The following is a 27,750-nucleotide window of genomic DNA, read 5'->3' on the forward strand; positions in this document are numbered from 1 at the left end:
CAGCGGAATGATCCCCAAAGCCAGGAACCATGTATAAATTACAAATCGAGCAGACTTACGTTTGTAGCGTGTTTTCTCTAGTTCAACGAATCACGAACACGAACAAGAACTCTAAATGTCATTCCTGTACTTGGTTCACCGACACGTTCAGATCCGTCTTGAGATTCATAGCTTAGACGTCACTCAAGATATTTTAGCTTTTAGGGAAGAACAGTTTGAACGGAGGCTCAAAAGAGATTAGGGTTTCTCTTTTGATTTAGGTTAAACTGATGTACGTAATTAGAGTTGTGGAAAAACATAACAATGGGTGAGGTGTTATAACCCTAAGGGTTATAACATGACCGGCTGAGGCACAAGGCCTCAACCGGCCAGCTCTCGCACAAAGCCCACGAGCAGCGCGACCATGGGCCTTGGGCCTCGCTGCTACTTGCTGCCATTACTGCTGTCCCGCGCGCGCCTAGCCTAAGCCTACGGGCCTTGCTCTCGCGCTGGCTAGCTGCTGCGCTCGTTGGGCCTTGCACGCTTGGCTCGACGGACCGACAACCTTACCTTGTTCGTATCCGCGCCCAATGCCTTACGGCTATTACTAACCGTATAGTACTTGATGAATCACCGTCGTACGATACGATTATTCGTTTCGCCTAGCTTACGAATATTCGTGATATGATATACGAATCCAATGCAACGTCATATCGTATATTTATGTTTTTCCGAACTAATTCCTGAAAAGCTATTAAATGAATTTCCGATTCATTTAATCCGATGATTTGTTCCATGCCAATGGTGTGACCTTATAGGTTCAGTCAAGAGTAAGCTGCGAGCCTAATATAGATTAGAACTCACTGATCGGAAGCATTGCTCCAGCTAGTTGTTCCGATCACTTGATCTCGATGAATTAATTGTTCGTAATTAATCTGAACCTTGGTATTAGACTAATACACCTTGGGTGAAGGACATATTTTCTTTAGGTATTAGACTAATGCACCTTGGGTGAAGGACATATTTCCTTCAGTCTCCCACTTGTCATTCAGAAAAGTGTGCATTCACATTCCTTTGTAGCTTAGTGTTACTTGCTGAACATAAGGTAAGATCCAAGCCATCCTTATTAGGTCCAGAAGTGTTTCTCGGATTATTGAGTTCAATTGTTAAACTTTTACAGAAGGTTAAGCCTTAACCATTCTGAGCACGGCCATGCATTTTCACAGTATCTAACTCTCCGAGAGGCCTTGTTACACAACAACACCATATCCTATCAAAGATAGGAGGACAATCCAGTCTTGCAATCTATGAACACTCACTTTGATTCATAGTACGCCCAATAACTTTTTTTATAGTCTACTTTTACGGTGCGATGTTTAGCGAGCATCAAAGCGAATTAATCTTTAAACGAGAAATCATAATTACTCATGTTTTGAGGAACGATTATAATCACCATTAATGAGAACTGCTTATGACATGACTTTAATCTCTTAAAGTGTTCTCATGGTCAATCCGATACAAGATCCAAAAAGTATCTATGCAAAAGATTTTGACATCCAGTCAATCTAGTTCAAGAAACCGAACTACACATCCACTTGCAATCTAATCTTCATTAGTCATTGGTCGTCCACCTTTCAATGACCTGGATTAGGGATCCTTTGTGATTTCAATATTCAAGTTCACTTATGGGTGTTTTTTGTCGAAGAATCCATCTTGACATCCCACTTGAATGTTTTGAATCACTTGGACTTTTCATTTAATACTAAACCAAAATTAAATGAATATGAAATAAATAATTTCATAAATATGAAATGGTTAAACCAATTGTTTTAAACAGAGATCTAACAGATGTTCTAAAACAAAACTTAGAAAATCAAAGCAATTCTCCAACATACTTGATTCCCATGGTTGCTACATGTGCATTGTGCTTCACTTGTTGAAACGGTTTAGTCAATGGATCCGCGATGTTGTCGTCAATTTCAACCTTGCAAATCTCGATTTCTTTCCTATCAACAATTTCTCGAAGTATGTGAAATCGCCTCAGTACGTGCTTGGAGTTCTAGTGGCTCCTAGGCTCCTTTGCCTGGGAAATGGCTCCACTATTGTCGCAATACAAAGCCATTGGTCCTTTAATGGAGGGGACAACCCAGTGGAGGAGTAACAAAGTGGTAAAGAGAGAGTGGTGAGTGTGTTTTTTTCAAACGTCGGTGATAGTGCTCTAAGGACTTCACTAATGTTGAGAAGTCGACAAGAAAGAGGAGGATGGTGCTGGCTATGTGGAAATGTGTCGGTCCATTTTGATAAAGGACAAAGAACGTTAATGAATTTGATAAAGTTTCTCAAACAGGGAAGACAAATAGTAATTCTTTTCTCTTTCTTATAATCTTGTAATTTAATATTGTAATTTTCACGATGGCGTGTTCTTCTTATTGGCTACTTTCATGCGGAGTGAAATTTAAAACTTTGAAAATATATCATCAATCAAATTATTTTTCTGAATCTTCTTAAATTAGTTTATGTTTTATGTTATTTTCAAGGGATTGAAAATGGGATCGTGGTTGTAGAATTATCATAAGTGTGGTGGGGTGCCACAACTTATCACGTTTGGCATTGATAACACATTGATTATAGGGTATACAATATCATTATAGGTATCTTGTGAATATTGTAGGGCTTCCGTGTTGTTAGTTTAATTCTAAAGATTATTAATACTCAAATTTCATTGTATTTTTCTTCACTTGTCAATCATTTTTTGATATTTTTTTTGAAATTTAATAACTGGAAATATTCAGAAGACCAATACTTGTCTTTAAGTTTGGAAATTTCTTTTATAACACTTAAAGGTATTCCATTCACTATTGTAAATATTACATAATGATGAATATGTTTGACAATTTTCTTCTTTTTAATTAAATCTTTTTGATGTTGAAAAATACATATAGGTGTTTTAATTTTGTTGTTAAAGTACTGAGTAATGATATATTTCCTCATTTGGACTTGAATAGTGGTGCTTACCTAAATGGTGATTCAAGTAGCGAGAATAGCAGCATTAGACAGACTTTTACTAAGACTAAAAGGTATGAAATTATGTAGTGTAATTTATTTACAATAGCCTTGAAAGAACAATTGTCGATCCACAAATTGTTCATTGAATACAATTTCGATCATAAACCTCATGATTACATTATAATAATACAACATTCATACATTTTTCCCTATAAATTTTTGCTACCTTGGAAGACATCACACGTAGCAACCCCGGTGTAACAACTAGTATTGAAATAACATTATTCTTTGTTTAGATTCTATGAAAAAATATAAATAAAAAAGGCTCAAACAACAACAATCTAGAAAAAAGTAGGCGGGAGTAGTTGATTGACTCTCATATCGCTTATGATAACTTAAATTTCACCACCTATAACTATAATTTTAAGCTTCTTGGTACAATAATTTCTTGTCGAGAACATAATAACGCATCCAAGAAGAATCTTTAATGATAGCTTCCAAATGATGTGGTAAGATCAAGATATCAATGCTGACCGATAAAGAAAATTAGGAAAGTTAAAAATATATATTATCAATGAAAAACTTGATACTTTAGTCTAAACAACTTACTTCCGCCTCTGTAGCTTTCGGTTCATCCGTCTTCAAATTCTCCTCACCTATAGTATCACATTTATGAATCATATGGGGTTTTATCAAGTAAATAAGTGTAAACCATCCCATTATAGACCTTGGGAATTAATATATGGTAGATTAGTAGAGGCCTTTATAATATGTTATAATGTTATTTCCATATTACTTGATAACATGTACTTCTATAAGTAACTAACAATTATAAAAGATCTATGTGCAAAGGATTTTACATTTGATACTCCACATAAAAGTCAAGTGTTATGGTTGTATACTAGTATTAAGGAATGTACCTCCATCTTCAGGCAAATCAGAGGTCCATAAAGTGAGATTGTCTCTCAATAGCTGCATAATTAGGGTGCTATCTTTATATGACTCCTCACTCAATGTGTCTAATTCTGCAATGGCTTCATCAAATGCTTGCTTGGCCAAATGACATGCCCTATAATACATTAGTATAGAGAATTGTTGAATATATGCAGTTCTAATATATTCAACAAGTAAGACCGTAAGAAGTTGGAATGTACTGTAATTACCTTTCTGGAGAGTTCATAATCTCGTAGTAGAAGACAGAGAAGTTCAAAGCAAGACCAAGACGGATGGGATGGGTAGAAGGAAGATCTATATTTGCTGTGGTAGAAGCCGCCTAAAAACCATTATCACAATAACAAAATAAACGAGCCATGAGATTGGTAAAACTGGTACTTTTGTGTCCTATGCATATGGATAAAAGTTAACATGCCTCATAGCCCTTAAGTGACTGATCAGCAGCTTCCATCCTTTCTTGGTCTGACTTAAACTCCGCAAGATAACGGAAGTAGTCACCTTTCCTGTTGTTTTAAAATCACAACATATGGAATTAATTAAAAGAACTCACATGCTTTGACTACCAATTATGCACCTTATTTGCAATTAAAATAACAATATACATAACTCCAAATCGCATCAATAATTCCTCTTTATAAACAAGATCTTGAACGTTTTAGTTTTATCAATCAATATAGGAAAAGGGAAGTAAAGTTGATCTTTAAAACATCACACGTGTATCGGCAACGAATATAGAAGTTGAGATGTATATTAAAACAGAAAATATGACTTACATCTTATAGTAGAAAACTGTGGCTTCTCCACTGCCAGAATGAGGAACTAGATGTGCATCTATAATAGCTAAGATGTCCTCGCATATTTTGGTTAGCTCATCTTCAACCTTCTGGCGGTAATCCTTGATGAGCTTGACATTGTTTTCATTTCCTTTAGATTCCTCCTTTTGCTCAATAGAAGACATAATACGCCAAGAGGCTCTACGAGCACCAATGACGTTCTTGTAACCCACCGAAAGGAGGTTCCTCTCCTCCACAGTCAATTCAACATCTAATTTTGCTACTGTCTTCATGCATTCAACCATTTCTGTGTACCACGAAATAAAAGTAAGAAAAATTACAAATTAATTAGTTATTGAATTAAAGAGAAGGCATTTAAAACTGATCTCGTTATCATCTATCAGTTAATCTTAATTTCACATAACCAATTACAAAATAGAAACAACCAACTGTAGATAGAAACATATTAAAAAGCTTCTCACTTTTTCTAAGATCGTTATGAAAGGGGTATAACAGGCCGCCAACAATCATAAGTAGATAAGTAAAATTGACTTTCATGTTATAACCATATAATAACTAGCAACAACCAAATTTGCATGGATTCTATAACCATATAAAACTACATGAGTAAAATCAGGAATTATATGAATGCAACTAATTTTGGTTCTCATAACATAGGCATGGAATCCCTATATTACAACATGCAATATTGAATATCCATCTTATATGAAATCCATGCTTCTCCAATGGAATGATATGTCTAGAAAAATGTATTTTTTGAACAATTTAAATGCATTACAATAATTTATCCAAAGTTGAGATTATTTTTAGAAAATGAGTGAAAGTTGGGATTATTCATGTCAATTTTCCCTAATTCGTTTCAATATTCGAATGTATAATCACTCTTTCTTCCTATCACATTTCATCTATTAAATATTTCAGATCAAAGGAGATAAATACAAACTTATATCATACTATGAGACATGACACTAGTTGGATACCTGACATGTATCACTGAATAAATAAAAGATAGCTAAGTTGCTTTCGTTTTTAGGGGAGAGTTAAAATAATAAAATTTCTTTCCTAAATAAAATAGATAAGCCATGTCTTGCGGTAGCGGTATGGGTAATGGGTAGTATTCAGACCTAATAAAAACACCAGTGGATAAAATAAGGGTTTAGACAGGGAAGAGTTGTGAGTAGCATTTACCTTTTAGGAAACGTTACAAATGTTAACGTATGGACTCCTTGGAATAGCGTTATACGAATTGTTCAACTTTACTCTACTACTTTTTTTTTGCAATTTTTCCAACTCGTTGTTTTATGTAGTTTAGATTATTGAGGTGCTCATCTAGGCATGTGGAATGTTTCTCTGTTCTATTTCATTTTTTACATGCCTGGTCGAAAATAATTTGATTTCGTCTTCATTGTTTAGTTTATTTGAACTCCCTTTTTTTGGTTGGTTGTATTACTTTATTTTACTTATTGTTTTTAATTTTTACTTTTGAGGATCTTTGTTTCGTATAAGATGCATTAGTTCTTTTTTTCTAACATATAAATCAATTATTTCAGCTAAGAAAATATTTATGTTACATTAGGTATAAAAATTTATGTTTACAAAAGAAAGAGTAATAATAATGTTTTTATATCATATTAAAATAAATTAATCGGGCAAATAATATTTAATTTTCGTGCTAATATTACCATTATTTTCTTTTATTTTACGTGCTATGTTTTCCAAACACTCACACTAACTATTTACCACTAGTTTGACGACTAACCAGTACTCGCTACTACCCCTTATATCCATTTATATTCTTTACGTATTTTGTTTCTGGTGTCCCTTTTTAATCTTTTCATTTGGAATATTTCATTTTATATTGTCACATAAATGCCTCTAATATTCTGTCCAATATTGTGTCAAGTGATTATTTTAACGGATTTTTCATGAAATGCCCCTGAGGTTTGCTTTAATGCACCAAATACCCCTAAACTTTCCAGAATGCACCAAATACCCCTGAGGTTTAAAACAATAACACAAAATGCCCCTAATGAGTATTTTCCGTCTATTCCGTTAAGTCTCCGTTAGCATGAAATTACTTTTTTGCCCTTACTCAACCAATTTCTCTACTAATTATAATACTAACCTTTAATTATATTAATTAAACCCAAAAATTTAATTAACTACTGTTATTTAATATGAAAAAAACCCAATTTTTTTCCCTGGGATCTTCTTCCTTCACGCAATTTCTGGGCTCTTCTTCTTCCTTCACGCCATCAATTATCATCTTGTTCTTTTTCTTCTTCTTCCACCATCATCATCCCTAACTAAAACCCTATTTCATTAACTTGCCCTTGGTCGGTCCTTTCTCTCTCCTCACCGTCACTTTCCTTCAATTCTTTCATCCCTCCTAAAAAAAATCACCATTTTCTCTCTCCTCAAGCTACAACAATGGTGGATTTGCAATCCGTTTTATTACCGAATAGCAGCAACATCAACAACGACACTTCATTAATCTGGGTTTTCAAATTGATTTTTTTTACAAATATTTTGTTTGGTAGAATTGATTTTTTTTTTTTTTGCAATTACCCCCATTTGATATTTTTGGGGTTTTCATTAATCTGGGTTTTCGAAGATGGAAGAAAGGTGGATTGTTTATAGGAAGGGGCAAGATTGTTGAAATGGCGGTGGAGCGCCGCCATCGCTTGCATGTTAGTCGGAGGTTTTTTAGATCACCATGGAGCAATTTAGCAATTGATCTCACTATTTCAACATGGAATGTTGGAACAGCTTGTCTTTGGCCGTTTACTCCTCATCTCAATCTTTTTTCAGTTAAGCAAGTTATGCGGTTCGTGCTCTTTGCGTCATCAATTGTTCAATACAGTTTCAGTAATGGCGGCTGGGGCGCCATTCTCACTGATCTTTATGCTCGCAAGGTTTATATTTGGAACATTTAGTTCATTTGTTTTCATTTTTTTGGGTGTTACTTTTAATTGTGAAATTTGTTGTCTTTGGTGCTGAAATTAGGGTATTCATGAATCAATTATTTGATTGAGAATGCTGGCAATTATTTATTTTGATTGAGGTGGGGATTAACAATGAAGTTTGAGAAAGAAAAGAGAAAGAGAAAGTGACAGAGAAAGAGAAAGATAAAGATAAAGGAAAAAAAAGGGAAAAAAATAATAATTTAATGTTAACGGAAAAGTTAACGGAATAGACGGAAAATACTCATTAAGGGCATTTTGTGTTATTGTTTAAAACCTCGGGGGTATTTGGTGCATTCTGGAAAGTTTAGGGGTATTTGGTGCATTAAAGCAAACCTCAGGGGCATTTCATGAAAAATCCGTTATTTTAATCAATAAAATTCATTGTGGTGTCTCTCACACTTTCCCACTGAGGCATTAAATCTCTCATTTTTCCAATGTCGAATTTTATAGAAAGGTGAAAACATTATTACAAACGTAATTTGCATTGTAAAAAAAACCTTTATCTATATTAGTTATCCATTAAATCGTATGCAAGGTACCAAACGCAAAGATTAAAAAGGGGTGAAGGTAGCAGTTGACAAATACCTACTACCCTACTACGAAAAGAAACTCTTTACCATTAGATTTATCAAATAGAGTCATAGTATTAAATATGCTAATTATCAATACATATGGTTATAATGTAGTCAAACGAATATGATATCTTTATATCTTTATATTGTTTCTTAATAGTTAGCCAAACAGCTAAATGATTAAGGTAAGCATCTACATTTATATGCAAATTAGTGAAATATTTTTTTATTGAACTTTGTTTACTGGAATTCAAAATTTGTACAAGTCTTATAGATGAATTTCTCCCTTTTATAAGTAAAGATATTATTTTCTTTAAAATGAACTATTCACATCATAAATATGTTTTACCATGGCAAATTTAAAGTTAGTAGAGTTCATAAATAAGTTGATAATTTCAATATATTTAAATGGTACTCTTTTCGTTGTTTTTAAGTGATTTATTTTCTTTAATCGGCCATTTTATTTATGTCTATCATTTTATATTCTAGAAACTTCTATAATTTTTTCTTATTATTTTTCTCTCTTCTCACTTCCTTACTCTCATTACCCCAGTTTGGTTGATTTAGTGTTAATTGCCTATAACAGTCGTTCTTTTTTTCAAAAAAGTTTTGTACTTCTATTTCAGAAAATAGTGTATACTATTTTATTATATCTCTCTCTTCCTGTAGTCCCCACTCCTAATTAAATTAATATTTCTCTTTTTCAAATGGTCACGATCCATACTCAAACAATTTTTTCTCGCAATAAATTATTCGCCGATTACCAATTTCGTACAATAAGTAATTATTCCACTCACCCACTTGAATTTAACTAATAAATTTAACGGTTTTTTCATGAAATGCCCCTGAGGTTTTCAATAATGCACCAAATACCCTCGCGTCTTTCGAATCACATAATATACCCCTATTTTTTCGTATTGTTCATGAAATGCACTTGCAGTTAACGGACGTTAGTCCTCCGTTAGCTATAGTTTACCATTTTGCCCTTAATGCATGTTCTTTGGCATAAATTCCAAAAAATCAAAAAAATCTCAACTTCTTCTCTTTCTCTCTCCTCTCCCCTGTTCTTCATCCTGCTCTCTAGTCGCCGGTAGCGGCCGATCTCCCCTCTCTGTTCGCCGGCGGAGGCCGATCTCCGATATATGGTCGCCGGCGAGCCTAACTGTTTGACTGAGATTCTTGGTTCGTTGTTTTGACCGTTCTTGCAATTTCTTCTGCTAGGTTTGATTTCTTCAAATTAATTCTTAGTTCTTTTGATTTCTAGGCGTTTCTGCTGGGTTTGATTTCGTTGACTGAGATGAATGTTGGTGAATTTCTGGGCGTTTTTGCTTTGGTTTGATTCGCTGCCCAGAGAGTTTTAGATTTGATTTTGAGGGTGCCTGGAAACGATCAATCCCGACTCTAGTAATTTCATAATCCTGATTTGTCTTTATCAATTCAGTAAAGTACCATTAATTCCTAAGATTTGTTTATGTTTGAACTTCAGATTAATTCTTATTCTTTATCTGCTTCTTAATTAATGAAGAAATCATTAGTTATCAAACTGATTCCAGTTACTTGTGCTTATTTCTCAATTTGCTTTGCTATAAATTGGTTGTTTTAGTGTCTATATATGGTTTTTTTTAGTGTGTGTGTTTTGGTTAGTGTTTATGGTGCTTTTATGTGTGTTGCAGTGCTGCACCTGCTGCAAGAATGGGTATGACTAGAAGAGTGTACCCTCTTGGTTCTTTGAACCCTTACCAAGGGAACTGGACCATCAAAGTCCGAGTTACCAGCAAGGGGACACTACAAACCTTCTATAATGAGAGAGGAGAAGGGAATGTCTTCAATGTTGAGCTAACTAATGAATATGTAAGCATAATCTAGAATGAGTCAAACTCTATGTTTTACACTTTCATGTTTGAATTGAGAGTTGTTCATATAGTAGTTCATGAATGTAGGGTACTCAAATACAAGCAACGATGTTCAATGCGATAGAGAAGAAGTTCTTTGACACCTTTGAAGCAGGGAAGGTTTAATACATCTCAAAGGGATCTGTTGAATTGAAGTTGCTAATAAGAGGTTCAACACGACTAAAAATGACTACGAGATGACCATCAATGAGAACTCAGTTGTTGAGGTAGCCAGTGTTGAAAGGGTATATATCCCTGAAACAAAGTTCAACTTTGTTCCTATTGATCAGTTGGGTATACATGTTGATGGAAAGGATCTTGTAGGCAAGAAATGCAGCCTTTAACAACAACACTTGTTTCTCACAATACCAATCACTTGTATTTTATTTTGTAGATGTTATTAGAGTTGTTCATAATGTTTCTCTGACAATGAGTATTTCAATAACGCAAGGAAACCTGTTATTAGCAGTGAAATTCGTTGCCTCTGCCTAATTTAGTTTCATGATATTTGGGTTTTTTTTCTTCAGAACAACCAAGTTGTTGAGGTAGCCTAATTTAGTCATTTCATGATAGAGTTAGAAGGTTCAAACTACCTTGAGTTGCTCTTCTGAAAATTGAAACTGATGAATTATGAGGAGGCAATGTGACTAGATTCAAACTAGCCGTTAGATTCAATTCGTGCAATTTGAGTATTTGGTGCAAATAACTTTACAAATAGGTGTATATTGTGCAATAAGTTTATAAATAGGGGCATTTTGTGAATTATAAACATGACTTAACGGAGGACTAACGGAATGTCAAATTAGGGGTATTTGGTGCAAATTTATGCAAAAATAGGGGTATATTATGTGATTCAAAAGACGCGAGGGTATTTGGTGCATTATTGCAAACCTGAGGGACATTTCATGAAAAAACCGTAAATTTAATTTAAACTCCTAAAACAATGTCACGGTCAAACTAAAAACACTTAAGAAAAACGGGCTCATTACTGTAATCTTTCTCTCTCCTAATGCCCCACACATACTCACACCATATTTTTCGACTAATAACTAGTCCATCCACTAACATTATTTTACAATTAAGGATCCACCCACTATTTAAGATTAAGAAACCACCCACTTACTCCACATACAGATTATTATATATTAAACTCAAGTCAATCTTCAAAACTAGGTGTCAGTCAAACTGATGCTCTTAAAAAAAATGGGTAGTATAATACAATTTCTGAAGTCAAGCAACTTCAAAAGTTATTATCCTAAACTATAAAATTTATAATTGCTTCACGTCGGGTAATTATTTATATTCTATATAAAATACCTAAAATAAAATTTATACACTACATAAATTAAATTTAGCCATGTTTTATAATTTTTGGTTTCTACTTTTCTACTTTTCATAAAACTTTAAACAAAAGTATATAAATCAAAAAGTGCTACCATTTTTTGTTGCCCTTTTTAAAAAATAACATGATTGTTGTAAGTGCGACTGAATTTAAATTCATGATTCAATATAAATTATACTGCATCTGATTTTAATAAGTGTGTCAATCTCACATAGTTGGTCGCTTTTATTTAAATGCTTTAAGGAAATTTCTACAATTTTTGAAATTGCTTTCCCCTAATATGCTTTCGACTCCAAATTAATTTTATGTCTCTCATACATGCCCCCTACACATACATACACTATCCTTTCATTAGAACAAATAATACACCAACTATATTTTTCATACAATAAGGAATTCACCCACTTGCATAATATTATACACAATGTTAATGAGGTCTTGGTCAACCTACTAAAAATAATGATAATGTTCACAACAAGTAACAAGTTCAAATCCCCCCCCCCCCCCCCCCCTTTACCAATTTGTAATATGTGTTTCCCATTTAACTTTGTTTTCCTACACTTTGAAATGGTCAAAGTGATGCACGTAAAAAAGAACATGGGGTATATGACTTTCAAAATCATAAAACAAAAGACTGAAAACTGACAGTGATAGCGATGGTGAAAAAGGCTTAACATACTTCAGATGTCCCTTAACATATATACTTAATATTACAAAGTACTCTCTTCGTTTCTAAATGTTCTTCTTGTTATTTTGGGTGTTTCTAAAAGTTCTCCTTATTTAAAATATTTTTCCAAAATTACCTCATACATATCCCTCTTTATTCATATGAAATGTCCCATCATCATTATTATATTTTTCTTTATTAAACTTTCCCACTCATTGAAATTATTTAATTGTTTTCCTCCCCCATTTAAAAGTAGTAATTTATACTACTTATTTTATCTCTCCTAAAACAAATGAACATTATATGATTTTTTTTTCTCTTTCATATTGCAAGGGGAAAAGTAACCTTTTTCTAAAAAACTATTCAATAATTCAAGTAGAAGACCAATAAGAAATATAGGGGCTAGATATTAATTTTGTATTCAATCATTTAATTGTTATTAAAAATTCATAACACAGAATATTTAACCTATTCACCCCTCTATAGAAGTGTATGACCACCAAAAGGAAAGCTTTACAAGGTTTTATTCTCAAATTTTCGACCCACGTGTTTTTTTTCTTTGTCCCACTTTTCACATTTTAACATAAAAATAAGTTACTCCCTCTAAACCGAGATAATTTGATACTTAATTATCAGGACATATATAAATTTTTATTTGATTATCAATTTAATTTTCTATTGAAAAATTGGATATAAAAAGAAAGCGGGGTTTATTTTCTATTAAAAATAAGATATTAGAATAGATAGTGAGACTTTTTTTACTAAACGGGAGAGAGCGTGATACTCTCGTTTTTTATAGTAGGAAAAAATTGAGGTATATTTCTTAAAATATAAACGTAAACCAAATTTTGTATGGAAGAAAATGGAAAATGGAAAACTAAATACTTGTATGAAATAGTGGAAATACAAAAAGGCAACTAAACTAAGAGAATGCATGTAAATAAATAATCATAAAGGGTTACTTCTAAACATGAGGTATGCATGTGATTGTTTGAAGATGAATACAACAAGTTAGATTGGAGGAGAAATACAAAAAAAATATAATTAAAAATAATATTAATTAATACAATATCAAAATATATTTTTAAGAACTAGAACTCAAAATAAATGATAGTGTATAGAGGGTCGTCATACTTAGTTGCAATGGTTATATCACTACTACATGCTTGGTGGTTGGTGGGTCAGAATGTCCATCATTAAACCATCTTGAGGATGGTACGATTTTAAGTTTGACAATATACCCGTCTCCCTCGCTATCCTAGCTATTACCATAATTTATGTCCCAAAATCATATAAAGCCACCCATTTGTCACAATTAAATAGTTTTTTTAGTGATAGTTTATGTCAATATGATGAAACAAGTGTAGTCGTTACACTATATAGATACATTTAGTTATTCTATATATCTAAATTTAAATTTAGGAGGTACGGAGATTTTTGGAGGTGAATTATTGGACGAGTATGACATGTACTATATGGATGTAGTACGCCAAGTAGATGGTGGGACTAAGATATATTTACATGTCATCGGTGTAACTAGTGTGATAATGAATTTATCTACTTATCTTATTCATTTTTTTTATTAATTATGAAATAATTCATCAAATACTTATTAAAATAGATAGAACGAGTTAAGCATCAAAACTATTCATCCATATAACCTAATACGGGCATTAAGTTCAAAGTATTATACTAGGGATGAAAATGTTAAATTGCGTTAATTTTGACATCACAAGATATAAAAAAAGTATTGGTGTGTTAAATGGAAAAATAAAACAAAAATATTTTCCAAATTAGTTCTTAAAGAAGATTATAAAAAATTTATGTGCATATAAATTCAGGCTCACAATTTTAAAAAAAAAATAAAAAAGAAGAACATGACTCTATGAATCAATTTACTCATTTGTTCAATGAAATTACCTATCCATTCAATTTATTTTCATGAAATTGATTGCATTCATAAAACAATCGACGATACATATAAAAACAATTTTTTTTAACTCATTCTCTCTATTTCCCAAATTTTACGACCGTGGGAAAAAATTTCACCCTTCCCAAATATTGACAATCTTAGTGATTCAACACTTAATTTCTGCTGATCAGATTGGGCTAATATCTTCGTGATAAAATGCAGAATATAAAACATAATTGCAAATTAATAAAATAAAACTAAAACAATGAAAAAATATTTAAATTATAAAAGATCCACACAAAATTAAAATTAAAAAGGAGGGTAACCTTCATAGCGTTCAGCTTGTTCGGCAAGCTTGGCAAGGTAAACTTGAGTTTCTCTCTCTTTTCCTGTTGACATTGATGGATATATTCAAAGAAATTGAAATTGAAAAAAGGTGATTAAGTAGAGTAAGAAAATTTAAGATGATAGATAAATGAGGAGTTGAGGCAAAAGAGAATGGGAGTTTATATAATATTAGTATTGGAAATGATGAAGCCATATCAAAGGGAAGAATGAATCTCTATTGTTGGCTAATTGTTTTCAAATTGTAGCACGTAAATCGGAATTCATAGAAGAAATTGGTTGATTTTTTCAAATTTCATATAAAATCAAGCAAACTTTAAGAAAAAATAGGGGAATTAAAAATAGTAAGAAATTGTTATAATACTAATTTTAACTAATAATAGTAAAAATTTGTGATTAACATTCATGTATACTTTAGATATGTATACTAATAGTTAGAAACATTGAAAAGTGCATGCCACTTGTCACCAAATTATAATCCTATTATATATCTCCTTTTTTAATAAAGACATCATACAATCCTACCTAAATTGTTAATTAAAAGAATTTTTTTAATATCATAACCACATATTAATCATTGATTCATTACAATATTTCATTTTTCCTTTAATTCCATTATATAATTTTATCAAAAAAATATTATTCGTACATAACATGAGGAAAAAAAACTAGTTAAGAATTAATAGTAAAAGCTACCTCATGTGTCATGTAAGTATTAAGGTCATTAAAAAAATTCACCTAAAATAAATTAATATAAATGATAATCAGATGAACAAACACACTCTTTATTATTAATGTGTCATGTCAAGGAGAATAAATATGATAAAATAATTTTCAAGGTGAGCTTAATTTTGTCCTTCTAACATTCTAAGGGTTTTGTCAAAATTTCTTAAATAATAAAACGTGTAGGTGTATAAAAATCATCTCAAAGAATTATCCAATGGCTTGATATATTACTTAGACTTGATAAAGTATTTCAAAAAAATAAAAAATTAGTCATCAACATTATTTCACGTGAATTTCTGTTAAAACAAAAACCAGTACTACATAGTACTTTAAAATAACTTATGCAATGTGTAAGAAAATTATGCATAAAGTTTCAGGTTATTATTAAACAACAAAGGTGGATAAAAGGTGGTCCGTGTATAAGATTATCTATTCTTTTTTTTATTATTATATTTTTCAAGCATTATGTCATCCACAATTGACAATCTTAGATAAGTGGTCATTATATTTAAACTCTAACTCGAATAACCCATAATACTATTAGGCCGGCTAGCTAGTCATCAAGAATGTTGAATGAAAAATTGACATAAAATTTTATTACTTATCATGTTAGTAATGAATAGAACAACCCTTTAAAATTAATAGAAGTGTGAATCTCCTTAATTTATAGAGGATACGCCCATATACCAATATGATATGTTTTAAAGGTAAGATGGACCTTCCCTTGTAATGAGGAAAGAATATGCGGATCCCTCTAATAAAGGCCTTTTCGAGTCGTTAACAAAATACCTTCAACTAAACAAAACTACTAATTTTTTTTTATTATATAGATATAATTTATTATTAACGTACAATTTGTATATTTTTTATAAATCAATATTTATGACTAACTTATTTTATGTTGTAGGTAAAAATTTAAATATACACCAATCAAACATATCATTTATTATTTTTATTATCACTAACCCTTTTGTTATTGTAGGTAAAAATGTTAATACTTATTTATGATTCTTGCACTATTATTATTTATTATGTCTATCTTGATTTTTATAGGTACAAGTTAATTAAAGTGTACAAATCATGCATATTACATTTATTCATCATTGTAAATATTTATTATGTACTAACCATCTCCTTTGTAGGTAGGCTATTAAATTTTCATATTTATCATGTTTGCATCATTTGATTTCTTGTACATTATCACCGTTTTTTTATTTCTAACAAAAATCTATTAAATGCATTCACGACTAATAAGATATGTCATGACAATTGGAATTAGGATCCTTGTAATTTTGTGCTTAAATGAAGTGGTTACAATAGCTATTTTTTATGTGTTTTAAATGAACCAAACTAATTCTTTGCAATCCTTAGAATTTAATAAATGCGTGTAGTTTTTGTGTTGCAATTCACATTAGTTATGCGAAATGGAGTAGAGGTCAAAAGTGGGAGAACTGATACAATATTGATTCGTACTTTTTCCTCGTATTCTTCTTTGATTCTTGACCATTTTGGATTAATTTTCTCTTGGAATTTGGTAGGAACTTTTACGTGGATATATTTTTAATGATTAGTTCCTAAATTTATCTAATCGAAATCCAAGTAAAGGTTTTCAAGCCTTTCCTTGAAAAATCATTGGTGGCTCCTTCTTTGCCCTTCGTTGACCCAAATTCGTAAAAGTCAATCCTAAATTCCTTTAAAATAAATTTGCTCTCAAAACACTTCCCTTGACAAAACTATCCTTATTGCGTTGGTTAGGGACTTGAAAATAACCACTACAGTTTGAAGAATCCCCTGGGGTCTTCCTAAATTAAAGTTCGAGTTTGAAATGTTGTGATTCTTTTTTGGGAAATTAAGATGAAATGTGAAAAGATTCGGTAATTATTTGTGTTTTGCAACACTTAACTTTGTTATCATATTTTATTTAACATTTCCACCTTTCATGGTGATAAACGTAAGTACCAACTTGCCTATTTAGAATGTGTTTTACATTCTATGCTACCATATTGTGGTTCATACCTTGTCAAACCAATGTTCTGGCTATAGTAGTTGATCTTGGCCTTGAAACCACCAACCCATGGCATTCATTCTTCTTGCGCCAATCTTCAAAAGATGAAGATCTACCCTATTTTTTTTGACAGCTATAACAAAAACAAATACAACTATGGGCCTTTTCTCTCTTGTTGAGCAAGATTGTGAGGCCTATTAACCAAGTCTTTATGCACTTTAATACAGACAAGATAATCTAGTTTGGTAGCTTCACTTCTTATTTCTTTGATGATGGGGAGGATATGTATGGTTCCCTTTCTAATGATTTTGATAGCTTCCATTACCTCCTTGCAATATAATATTTCAATAACATTTCTCGAGATTTTACCCGCCTCCTTCATCCCCTCCAGTATAGCATAGCATTCTGCGTGTAGAGCATCATGGGAAAAAATCTTTTTGGTGCTTGATAAACCATTGAAATCGGTAGTGTCCTCAACCCAAGAAATAGTTGCTTTACCTTCCCTATATTTTACTTTCTTCTTTAGCTTCCAAGTTGCGTCTACCAAAAATGAGGTGAAAACTGGTGAAGTGCCCTTACCCGTATTCCACATAGTAAGCTCATGGTGTTGAAACCAAGGTTGCACAGTTAAATGTTGCTCAGTTCGAGTCTTAAGATCCACTACTTGCTGCCAACTATGGATGTGTGCCTATGCTAGATAGAGTATCCTACTCGGATCCACACTCACGCCTCTAAAAATAATTTCATTTCGGTGTAGCCAAATAGCCCAAAGATTTCTAACTAATTGAACTACTTTTGATTCATCATGTCCATCCTCATTAAGAGATAATATAGGAAATTCATGAGTCGTTGGTGCATATTGTATCTGCAGAAGAGGAGGATATTATACCAAGCTGGCTGGACCGCCAGACCATCTGTGTGATAGGACACAACCTAAAAAGATGATTTTGAGTGTCCTATTCTTCTTGGAAGAATGGACACGAACCATCTACCTCCACACCCCTCTTTCGCATGTTCGATGTGGTAGCTAGGGCACGATGGCAAATGCGCCAACAAAGGTATTTCCAGCAGGAAAACAAGTTGGAGTGCCACACATTCTTCCAATTTTTTTTCGAACTTGTGCTACTAACCTGGAGCTTGTTACTTAGGTACCAATACCCATATTTAAATGAGTATACTTTATTCTTTATTTTCCCCCAATGACGAGAATCTTGGTGGATCTTTTCTAGTATATGAACTGCTAAAATCTTCTTTGCACCAGTAGGTACAAACTGACTCCAAATAAGGGAATACCCAAGGGTTTTTAAAGTGCATAAATTATTGAATGAATAACAATACTCTTGACTGCAAGTGACTATGCAGTTGGGGAAGTTTGGGTCAGAGAAAGGAAAAGGTCTTGCATGCTATCTACTATGCTAGTAATACCTTAGATGAAGCTCATGTTAATTATGCTACTACTGAGAAGGAGCTTCTAGCCATAGTCTATGCCTTGGACAAGTTCCGCACTTATCTGATTGGGTCCAAGGTGATAGTCTACACTGACCATGCGACTCTTAAGTATCTACTCTCTAAGAAAGAAGCCAAGCCTAGGCTTATTCGATGGATACTACTGCTACATGACTTTGATCTGGAGATCTGCGACAAGAAGGGGGCTGAGAATGTGGTTGCAGACCACCTGTCTAGACTGAGATATGATGATGGTAAAGTGTCTACACCGATCGATGATTCATTTATAGATGATCACCTACTTGCACTCGCCAGCCAGTCACCATGGTTCACAGACTATGCGAACTACATTGTGGGGGGTACTCTTCCGGCCGATCTTACATATCAACAGAAGAAGAAGTTCCTGCACGATGTTCGGTTCTACTTTTGGGATGATCCACATTTGTTCCGTGAGACTGCAGATGGTTTGTATAAGCGGTGTGTTCCAGAATGGGAGGTACATGGTATAATTAACAGAATTCATTCTTCTCCATATGGAGGGCACCATGGACCCTTGAAATCTCATGCTAAACTGTCACAGTGCGGGTTTTATTGGCCTACGATGTTCAAGGATGCACAAGCTTTTATTATGGCTTGTGATGCGTGCCAGAGGGCCGACACTATCTCGAGGAGGCATGAGATGCCACAAAATTGAATACTCGAGGTCGAGGTTTTTTATGTGTGGGTGATAGACTACATGGGACCATTCCCATCGTCCAAGGGTAATATGTATATCCTTGTTGATGTAGATTATGTGTCTAAGTGGGTGGAAGCCATTGCCTCACCTACTAATGATTCTAAGACGGTCGTCTCCATGTTCAAAAAGATCATCTTCCCCAGATTTGGAGTACCAAAGGCTTTGATCAGTGATGGAGGGTCACACTTCCATGAGATGCATCTAGATGCGCTCCTGCGCAAATATGAGGTATGCCACCGTACCAGACTAGCCTACCACCCTAAGATGAGTGGGCAAGTTGAGGTCTCTAACCGGGAGATCAAATATATACTTGAGAAAGTGGTGGCGAAATCTAGGAAGAATTGGAGCGACAAGCTTGATGATACTCTATGGGCGTATAGAACTGCTTTCAAGACACCTATTGGTACTTTCCCGTATCGGTTGGTGTATGGTAAGGCATGTCATTTACTGGTAGAAATGGAGTATAAGACTTATTGGGCGATCAAACAACTCAACATGGATGCTAAGTTAGCTAGTGAAAAGCGGCTAATACAGTTGAATGATCTAGATGGGTTTAGATTGCAAGCCTATGACAGTTCCCGTATCTACAAGGAAAAGACTAAGCGATGGCACGACAGTCACATTCTTCAGAGGGAGTTCGCAGTGGGCGACAAGGTTCTACTATTTAACTCTAGACTTAAGTTATTTCCTGGAAACTTTAGTCTAGGTGGTCTGGGTCGTTCACTATGACTATGGTTAGTAAGTTTGGATCTGTTGAAGTAGAGAACAACATGGGTGAGAGATTCAAGGTCAATGGGCAACGTCTGAATTCGTACCATGAGGGGGCTGTTGTAGGAGTGGTTGAGGTCCAACACCTCCACCCTTCCGCCCCATGATATGTATATTGAGGTGAAGAGGTCGAGCGGGAACTGAAAATAAACCAGCGCTTTGCAGGAGGCAACCCATATTTTATGGCTTACATAAGTTTGATTTTTTTTTTTAATTTTTTTTTTTGCTAAGCAAGAGAGTAATAATATTAATTGAAGCAACAGTTACAACTTAAGCCAACTCCAGACCATACAAACCAAATAGGTTGGACTCTATGCCTCTGGAATCAGCAGAAAACAGAGCTAGAACAAGCTCAAAATACAGCCAGAATGCCTAAAAGGCTATTACAAAGTTGTAAACCAATCACTATCCCTCTTGCTTACATGTTTTGGCAAAACTACTTGAATTCTGCTCTTTACCATCTGCTTCAAATTTTTCACACTATGACTGACAGTGGGGATGGTATTATCCCAGAAACTGGTGTTCCTACACTTCCAAACCAGATAGACAACATCACTAATAGCTGCAAAATACACTTGCTTCCTGAACCTAGAAGCTCTACTTTGTCCAACATTCCTGAGTAACTGAACCAGATTGCCATTAATAGAGATGCCAATCCACTGTTGAATTGCAATAAGAACTTGCCTGCTATACTGGTAATAAAAGAATAAATGCCGATGAGTCTCATCATTCAGCCCACAAATCAAGCATTTAGCAGATTGACTAATGCCAATCCTTGCTAGTTTGTCTGTAGTTTGAAGTCTGGATTGAACAGCTAACCAATATATGAATCTATGCTTAGGAATGTTCAGTATATTTCACACCATTTTATCCCAATGCACCCTTGGCTTATTCCCTACTAATTTCTCATACACTTGCTTTACTGGATAATGGGGCATGTTCTCCAGCTCTGCAAGAGTAAATAATTATTTTAACTGCTCCTTTGTATTGCAAACTTGCTTCCAGTACCAACTAGCAGAAGAGCTAGACTGATACTCCCACCAATCCCCATCCTTTAGGTAAACTGAATTGACCCACCTGATCCAGACATTGTCCTGCTTCTTGACTAAAGCCCATACATATTTTCCCATAAAGGCAGTGTTCCACTTTTGAACATCTCTAAAACCCAACCCTCCAGTTTGCTTGTCACTACAGACCTTATCCCAAGCTATGTTGCTTGGTTTATGACTGAAAGCATGGCCACTCCATAGGAAAGCTCTACATATCTTCACTATGTCTTGTAGAACACCTTTTGGAAGCACATAGATCTGAGCCCAATACATATGCAAACTCAGTTACACAGAGTTAACAAGCTGCATTCTTGCTGTGTAGGATAAATTCCTTGAGCTCAAAACTTTAATTCTGATAATCATTTTATCCACCAGATGAGCACACTGAGCCACATAAATCTTCTTAGAGAAGATAGGGACTCCCAAATACTTAAAAGGCAGCATACTTCTAGAAAAACCAGAAACATCCACTACCCTTTGAATATCAGCTTCCTGCATACCATGACAATAGATAGAGGATTTCTGCTGATTTGATTTTAAGCCAGATGAATTAGAAAATCACCCCTACTACAGATGATCAGATAGATAGACTGATAATCACCCCTACTACAGATGATCAGGTCATCAGCAAAACATAGATGTGTAAGCCCAATCCCTTTACACCTTGGGTGAAACTGAAATTGGGGCATAGTACTCACTCTATTGAGAATTCTAGATAGATATTCCATACAGATGACAAACAATAGTGGGGAGATAGGATCTCCTTGCCTCGGGCCTACCTGGGATTTAAAGAAACCATGAATAGACCCATTCAGCATCAAAGAAAACATTGGGGTTTTAACACACTGCATTACCATGTCTACAAACTTCTTAGGGAAATCCAACAACTCCAGCATTTCCTGCAAGAATTGCCAATCAACAGTATCATAGGCTTTTTGAAGATCAATCTTTATAAGGCAACTAGGCTTAACTCCTTTCCTCCCATAATGCTTGACTAAATCTTGAACAACCATAATATTATGCACTATGTACCTCCTATGAACAAAACCACCTTGATTCTCCAAAATAAGATCAGGAAGAACTTGTCTTAATCTCCCACATAAAACTCTTGTTATGCATTTATAGATGGTATTACAGCAAGAGATTGGCCTGAACTCACTCACATCTTTTGGACATTTAGTCTTAGGAATGAGAGTAATCACTGTGTGGTTCACCTCTTTCAAAAGTTTACCTTGCTGTAACATATCAAGGATAGATGCAATAGTTTCATCCCCAACAATATGCCAAGCATCTTTATAAAAATAGGAACCAAAACCATCTGGTCTAGGAGCTTTGATACCTGGAATAGAAAAAAGAGCTTTCTTAACTTCATCTGCTATATAAGGAGCACTTAGAATAGCTTTGTGATGATCCATGCAAACTGGTCCCTGTTGAACCACTTCCCTGTTTACAGGAGTTCTTAGCTTAGAAGTACTACCTAGTAACACCTTATAATACTCTAGGAAAGCTTGAGACACCCCATCAGCTGTATCTTTCCATTCCCCTTTCATATCATAGATGCTATAAACTTGATTCTGCACCTTCCTGCTCCTAATACTCTGATGAAAGAGTGAAGTATTCTCATCCCCATCTTTAAGCCATGACACCTTTGCTTTCTGCCTTAGAAAAGCCAGATAAGCTTTATGTTTCTCCTTATACTCTTGAATTGCAGTCAACTCTGCATCTGCAACACCTTGGTCAGTAGGATTATTATGCATTGCACTTTGAGCAATCACCATATTTTGATAATTTTGATTTTTATTGCTTTTGCGTGTTCTTAGTTTAAATTTTATAGCCTTAGAAGGTGAGGAGAGTGAAATTTTATCACTTGGTCGTTTAAGTAATGTGCAGAATTCAATACCAAGTATGTCAAATGGAGCAATTTGGAGAAATACAGAGGTTTTTCAAAGGCAACGAAAACCTGTCGGTTCTTGGGAACCTGCCGGTTACGAGCACATTGTTAAATTCAGGCCTTAGAAAAATTTGGGTGCTGAAAGAGTTGGGGTCGTAAGTGAAAAACATTAGCGAAAATCGGCCGGTTTCGAAAAACCTGCCAGTTACGTATGCAAAGCAAAATCCAGCACTTAAAGTTAATTTTGAAGGCGAAAATGAGTAAAAACACCGAAGACCGGTGGGCCATGTTTCCACAAACCGGTCGGTTTTCGGTGGTTTGGGATCCATGAAACAATAGTGCAGCGAAAACCGGGGGGGGGGGGGGGGGGGGGGGCAGGTTCCCAGAAACTTGCCGGTTTCGAGATCATCAGGGATTAAATTTTATTCCCAAAAGCGGTCGGTTTTCGGTCAAAACCAGATTTAATTCGTCGAGCACCAACCTTTGCACGGGTTTTCCTTCAAACAAAACTTCATCTTCTTCCTCAAATTTTCCCCTAAACTCCATTACACCTCAAAACCCTAACTCTTCAAATCATCATACCACCTTCATTACTCCACCAAATCACAAGTTCCTTACATCAAAATCATCCCCATCCTCTCCTCTTTCATCTCTTGGTATCAAATTTTCATATTTCACTCAGATTTTAAAAGAGGGATTTCACTCAAAAAGCTTGAAAAAATCACCCATGGCACCAACAAAAAGAGCAAGAGTAGAGGCAAGTACGAGTAGGGCACCATCACCACATCCTCAAGTGAAGATTGAGCAAGATACCACTTACCCGGATGTGGTATTTGAGTCCTACGACCAACAACGCAGTTTTAAGAATCTCAAAGCTAAACCAATTCACCCCACTCGTTGGTTGCATAAGGAGACTCTAAACAAGTTACGCATTGATAAGGAAATAAAAAAAACTATTTCAGCATGATGGCTTGGGTAGAATGTATGATATTTGTGGTAGAAAAACTTATGCACGTCTTACTCTTGAATGCCCGAGTAGTTTCAATGTCGTAAGAGGACGTGGTAGTGAAATTACACATGTGACCTTTCGTTTGCTAAATTAGAATTTCAACATGACTTTGAGAGAGTTTGCACGGGTGTTTGGTATAAACATAAACAATCCTAAGGAACCCCCCGCACCTTACAATGTTTTGCAATTGTGGAATATTTTGACAGGGGAGGTAAAGGAGGATGTGCAACATTTGCATGCCACTTCTTTCCAACACCCCTTACTTAGAGTAGGGCAACGGTTCTTCGGAATGACTTTCTTTGGGAGATTTGAGCCTAATAATGTCCGTACCACTAAATTGATGATTTTGGGAAGTTGGGTATATAGGGGAGCTAATTCTTATAAGATCAATGTGGCCCACCACATGGCCCTGTATTTCCAGGCTATCGGAAAGCAATCATCCGGCCGCCCCATCGTGCTAGGGGGAATGATCACCCACCTAGCTATGAGTGTAGCTAATTTTGTTCAACCGGACACTGGGCATGTTGAGGGTGGAAATGCTTTGACACTTCTCTATATGGAAAGGCAAGGGTGGATCAATCCCGTCCCCAATAACTTAGTACCTGGTGAGATTCAATGGATGGTCAATGGGAAGCCTCTTCTCACAAAGCCTAATACTGCCTTCACGGCTTTCCTTCCCGATCAAGCTAGCTATCTATATGACATCCCCGCTGAGCAAGCTCCTGGTGATGTTTAGCAACCCATATAAGAGCAAGCTTATTTCATGGATGCAGCACGGGCTGCAGGATAGCCTGGTGAGCCCGGCCCCCTAGACCTAGAGGTTATTTATGCTAGATTCCGGCAGTTAGAGCTCAAATAAGAGGCTCTCACCTCTCGTTTCGATCAATTCGAGAGCCGATCCGATCGATTTGAGAGTCAATTTGATCGCTTCGAGAGCGACCAGCAGAGAGCCATGTTCCCATATATGATCATATGCCAGGCAGGGCGTTGTTGGTGATTCTAGTGAGCACCCCTCTTGGTTCCAGTACCCAGCGGGTGGTAATGCAGCTCCCGATACCCATGGTTTTTATATGCCCACTACCCATGTTGGTGGGTAAGGGAGTTTTGGTGCGAAGGTAGCGGAGCAGGGCCGAGTGGTGGACATCATGGTGATGATGATCGTGATGATGATGATATTGGTGACGATTCAATACTCCTTTGAGCCAATGAGGATATTTTCCGATTTAGCTTGGGGGGGTATTCACTTCTTGTACGTATTGGTATGATTTCTCTTCTTCCTTTCTCTACTCTATTTATTGCTTTTGTGTGTGTGTGTGTGTTTATTTGCTTTCTAGGATAATTTTATTGCTTTGAAAAAAAATATACAAAAATACATGTTGATCAATGAGATGAGACAATTGATTCCCTGTGCCCCTTTGGTTCAAACTTCTTATTTGATGATTCAAGGTGATAAGACAGGTGAGCATCATGGATTGGTTGTTTTTTATATGAACTACTATTGCATTGACTCTTATTAAGAGTCAACTTTATCCCACTTTTCATATGTATAATGCTGGATTGTGGTTAGCTGTGAGATTTTGAGCCTTGATTCTTCTGAGTGCTTAATTCATGGTGTTGCATTGATCCGAGTCTTTGGTTTACGACTATTAGTATGGTTAACACACTTGTACTTTGTGCATGATGAAAGGCCATTCTTTAAGAAGCCTTCAGACGATTATAGATACATTTGTTCCTGCTTTTTCTTTCTCATGCTTAGCCTTGACCATTTTCTTTGTTTAACTCCACAAGTTAACCCTTATTAGCCCCGTTGGTTACTTATCCCGAGTCTAGCTTGGGGGAGCTACTATATGTTGGTATTGGTTCTTTTGAGGAGATGGTTGGTTTTCTAGGCCTATGTTGCTCAAGGTTGTGCACCTGTGTTATATGGGAAGTTAAAAAGGAAGAGGAGTAATTGTTAGTTGGCACCTAAAGTATGTGGTTACGGGTATTATAGTTTGTATATATGTAGTTCTTCATTTTCGTCGTTTTTTAGTTCAAAAAATAAAATCAAAAAAATATGTCATTTATTTTTGTAGTTTAGAAAGGCAAGGAAAAGGGTAGAAGTTGGTTCATATTTCATATTGTTGATTACATCTTCCCTTATGGTCGTATTTTGGCTATTTATGAGTTTATAGTTTTTGGAGATGAGTTCCATTGGTTTCATTGGTTATACTTGCTCCCCGAGTTAGACTTTATACTCTCACATACCCAAAATATTCCCTACCCCTTGTTTTTACCCGGCCAACATTACAAGCTTACATTGTAATACCTCGTATTTTTCTGTATTTACAAATATATTTTATTATATTTATAAAGTATTTTTATGATTTTTATTTAAATCGCATTTAAATATTATTTAAATGTATTTGTAATTAATTAGAATATTTATTATTTTAATTAATTACCAAACGAATTTATTATTTCAAGTTGGGAATTTAATTGGGTTTCAAAAGTAAAACAATTTTTAATTAATCTAGCCCAATCCAATTCCAAGTTCAAGACCAAACAAATTAAGCAAGCCCATCTTATGTTTAATGAAGCCCGAAAGGGAATTCTAAAGCCTAGCCCATCTTTGAGTTTCCTAAAACTATAAATATAGGTGCTCACCCTCAAAATCCCTCACTATTATTCATTAAACCTAAAAGTAAAACCCTAACCCTAAATTCCTCTTTCTTTCATCAAACTTATGTTTGGCCGTTTTTCACCTACTTCCGTTCGTTTTAAGAAAATGGTTTATTCTACAAAGTTGTAGATATCAAAAAGTTCTTGAACTTTGCCCCAAAAATCGATTGATTCCGAGTTATAGATTAGAAGTTATGAGCGTTCTAAAATCCTGCTGCAGTAATTTTTCTTCTCCTCTCTTTGGCCCGTCTCCTTGCCGAGCAAGCACAGCATTTGTGCGCTCGTGCCTTGTGCCTCAAGCACCCACACTCACTCGTCCGTTGTTGCTTGCTGCCCTCATGCCTTCTTGCACGCAGCCACTCCCTCTTCTCTCTCGCCTCTCGCGCACACAACCCTCGCACACCCTTGATCTTTCTCTCGTCGCAGCCCTCGCCCAGCACACAAGCTTGTTGCTGCGTGTTGGTGATGTGTTGTTGCACCCCTGTTGTTGCTGCCTTCTCGACGATGGCGCACACATGCACACGGACTCTTGTGTGTTGTATGTTGTGTGTCGTTCGTTTCGTATACTATGTATACTTTTATCCCTGTTTCAATTCCGTTTTTAAATTATTAAATTATTATTATTGTTTTGGATTAGTTAAATTGCTGAGAACGGTTATGAACACCGTATTTTATTGTTTTCGTATTTGAATTGATGGGATTGATTTTAATTGTACGAACTATTATTTTCAGTTTTAGTAATTAATTAAAGTGTCAATTTTTATGGTCAAAACATGGTTTTTTTGATGACCTGTTGATAGGATTTTAATTCCAATTGTTTAGGCGATTGATTCACATAATTTAATGACGATTTAAATTATGGGAATCAACTTAAATTTTCAGATTTATTATAAAGCTTTAGAATGTTGATTTTTAATGATTTTAAGGTCAAAAGGTCAATGTTTTTATACTAGGACTTGAGTTGACTATTTGAGACTACCAATTTAATGAATAACGATTAATTTCTAATTAAAACAAAAGTTTTAGAATC

At 34.9% G+C, this 27,750-nt stretch overlaps 1 protein-coding gene and 1 long non-coding RNA gene across 2 annotated transcripts; one reads left to right on the forward strand and one right to left on the reverse strand.

Annotated features, from left to right (window-relative positions):
- Positions 1–3,057: 3,057 nt before the first annotated feature.
- LOC110796341 (14-3-3-like protein GF14 iota) lies at positions 3,058–14,568 on the reverse strand. The gene is made up of 7 exons (XM_022001407.2): positions 14,411–14,568; positions 4,713–5,019; positions 4,355–4,442; positions 4,149–4,258; positions 3,906–4,054; positions 3,595–3,641; positions 3,058–3,514 (listed from the first exon to the last, which is right to left on the reverse strand). Exons 1-7 carry the CDS (start codon positions 14,481–14,483, stop codon positions 3,509–3,511), a joined length of 780 nt encoding a protein of 259 aa, XP_021857099.1. The 5' UTR covers positions 14,484–14,568; the 3' UTR covers positions 3,058–3,508.
- On the forward strand, positions 6,969–11,964 carry LOC130470311 (uncharacterized). The gene is made up of 3 exons (XR_008930412.1): positions 6,969–9,675; positions 9,945–10,122; positions 10,212–11,964. It is a non-coding gene; the product is annotated as an uncharacterized lncRNA (long non-coding RNA).
- Positions 14,569–27,750: the final 13,182 nt, after the last annotated feature.

Source organism: Spinacia oleracea, chromosome 3, assembly GCF_020520425.1.
Source record: "Spinacia oleracea cultivar Varoflay chromosome 3, BTI_SOV_V1, whole genome shotgun sequence".
In the NCBI taxonomy this organism is placed as follows: Eukaryota; Viridiplantae; Streptophyta; class Magnoliopsida; order Caryophyllales; family Amaranthaceae; genus Spinacia; species Spinacia oleracea.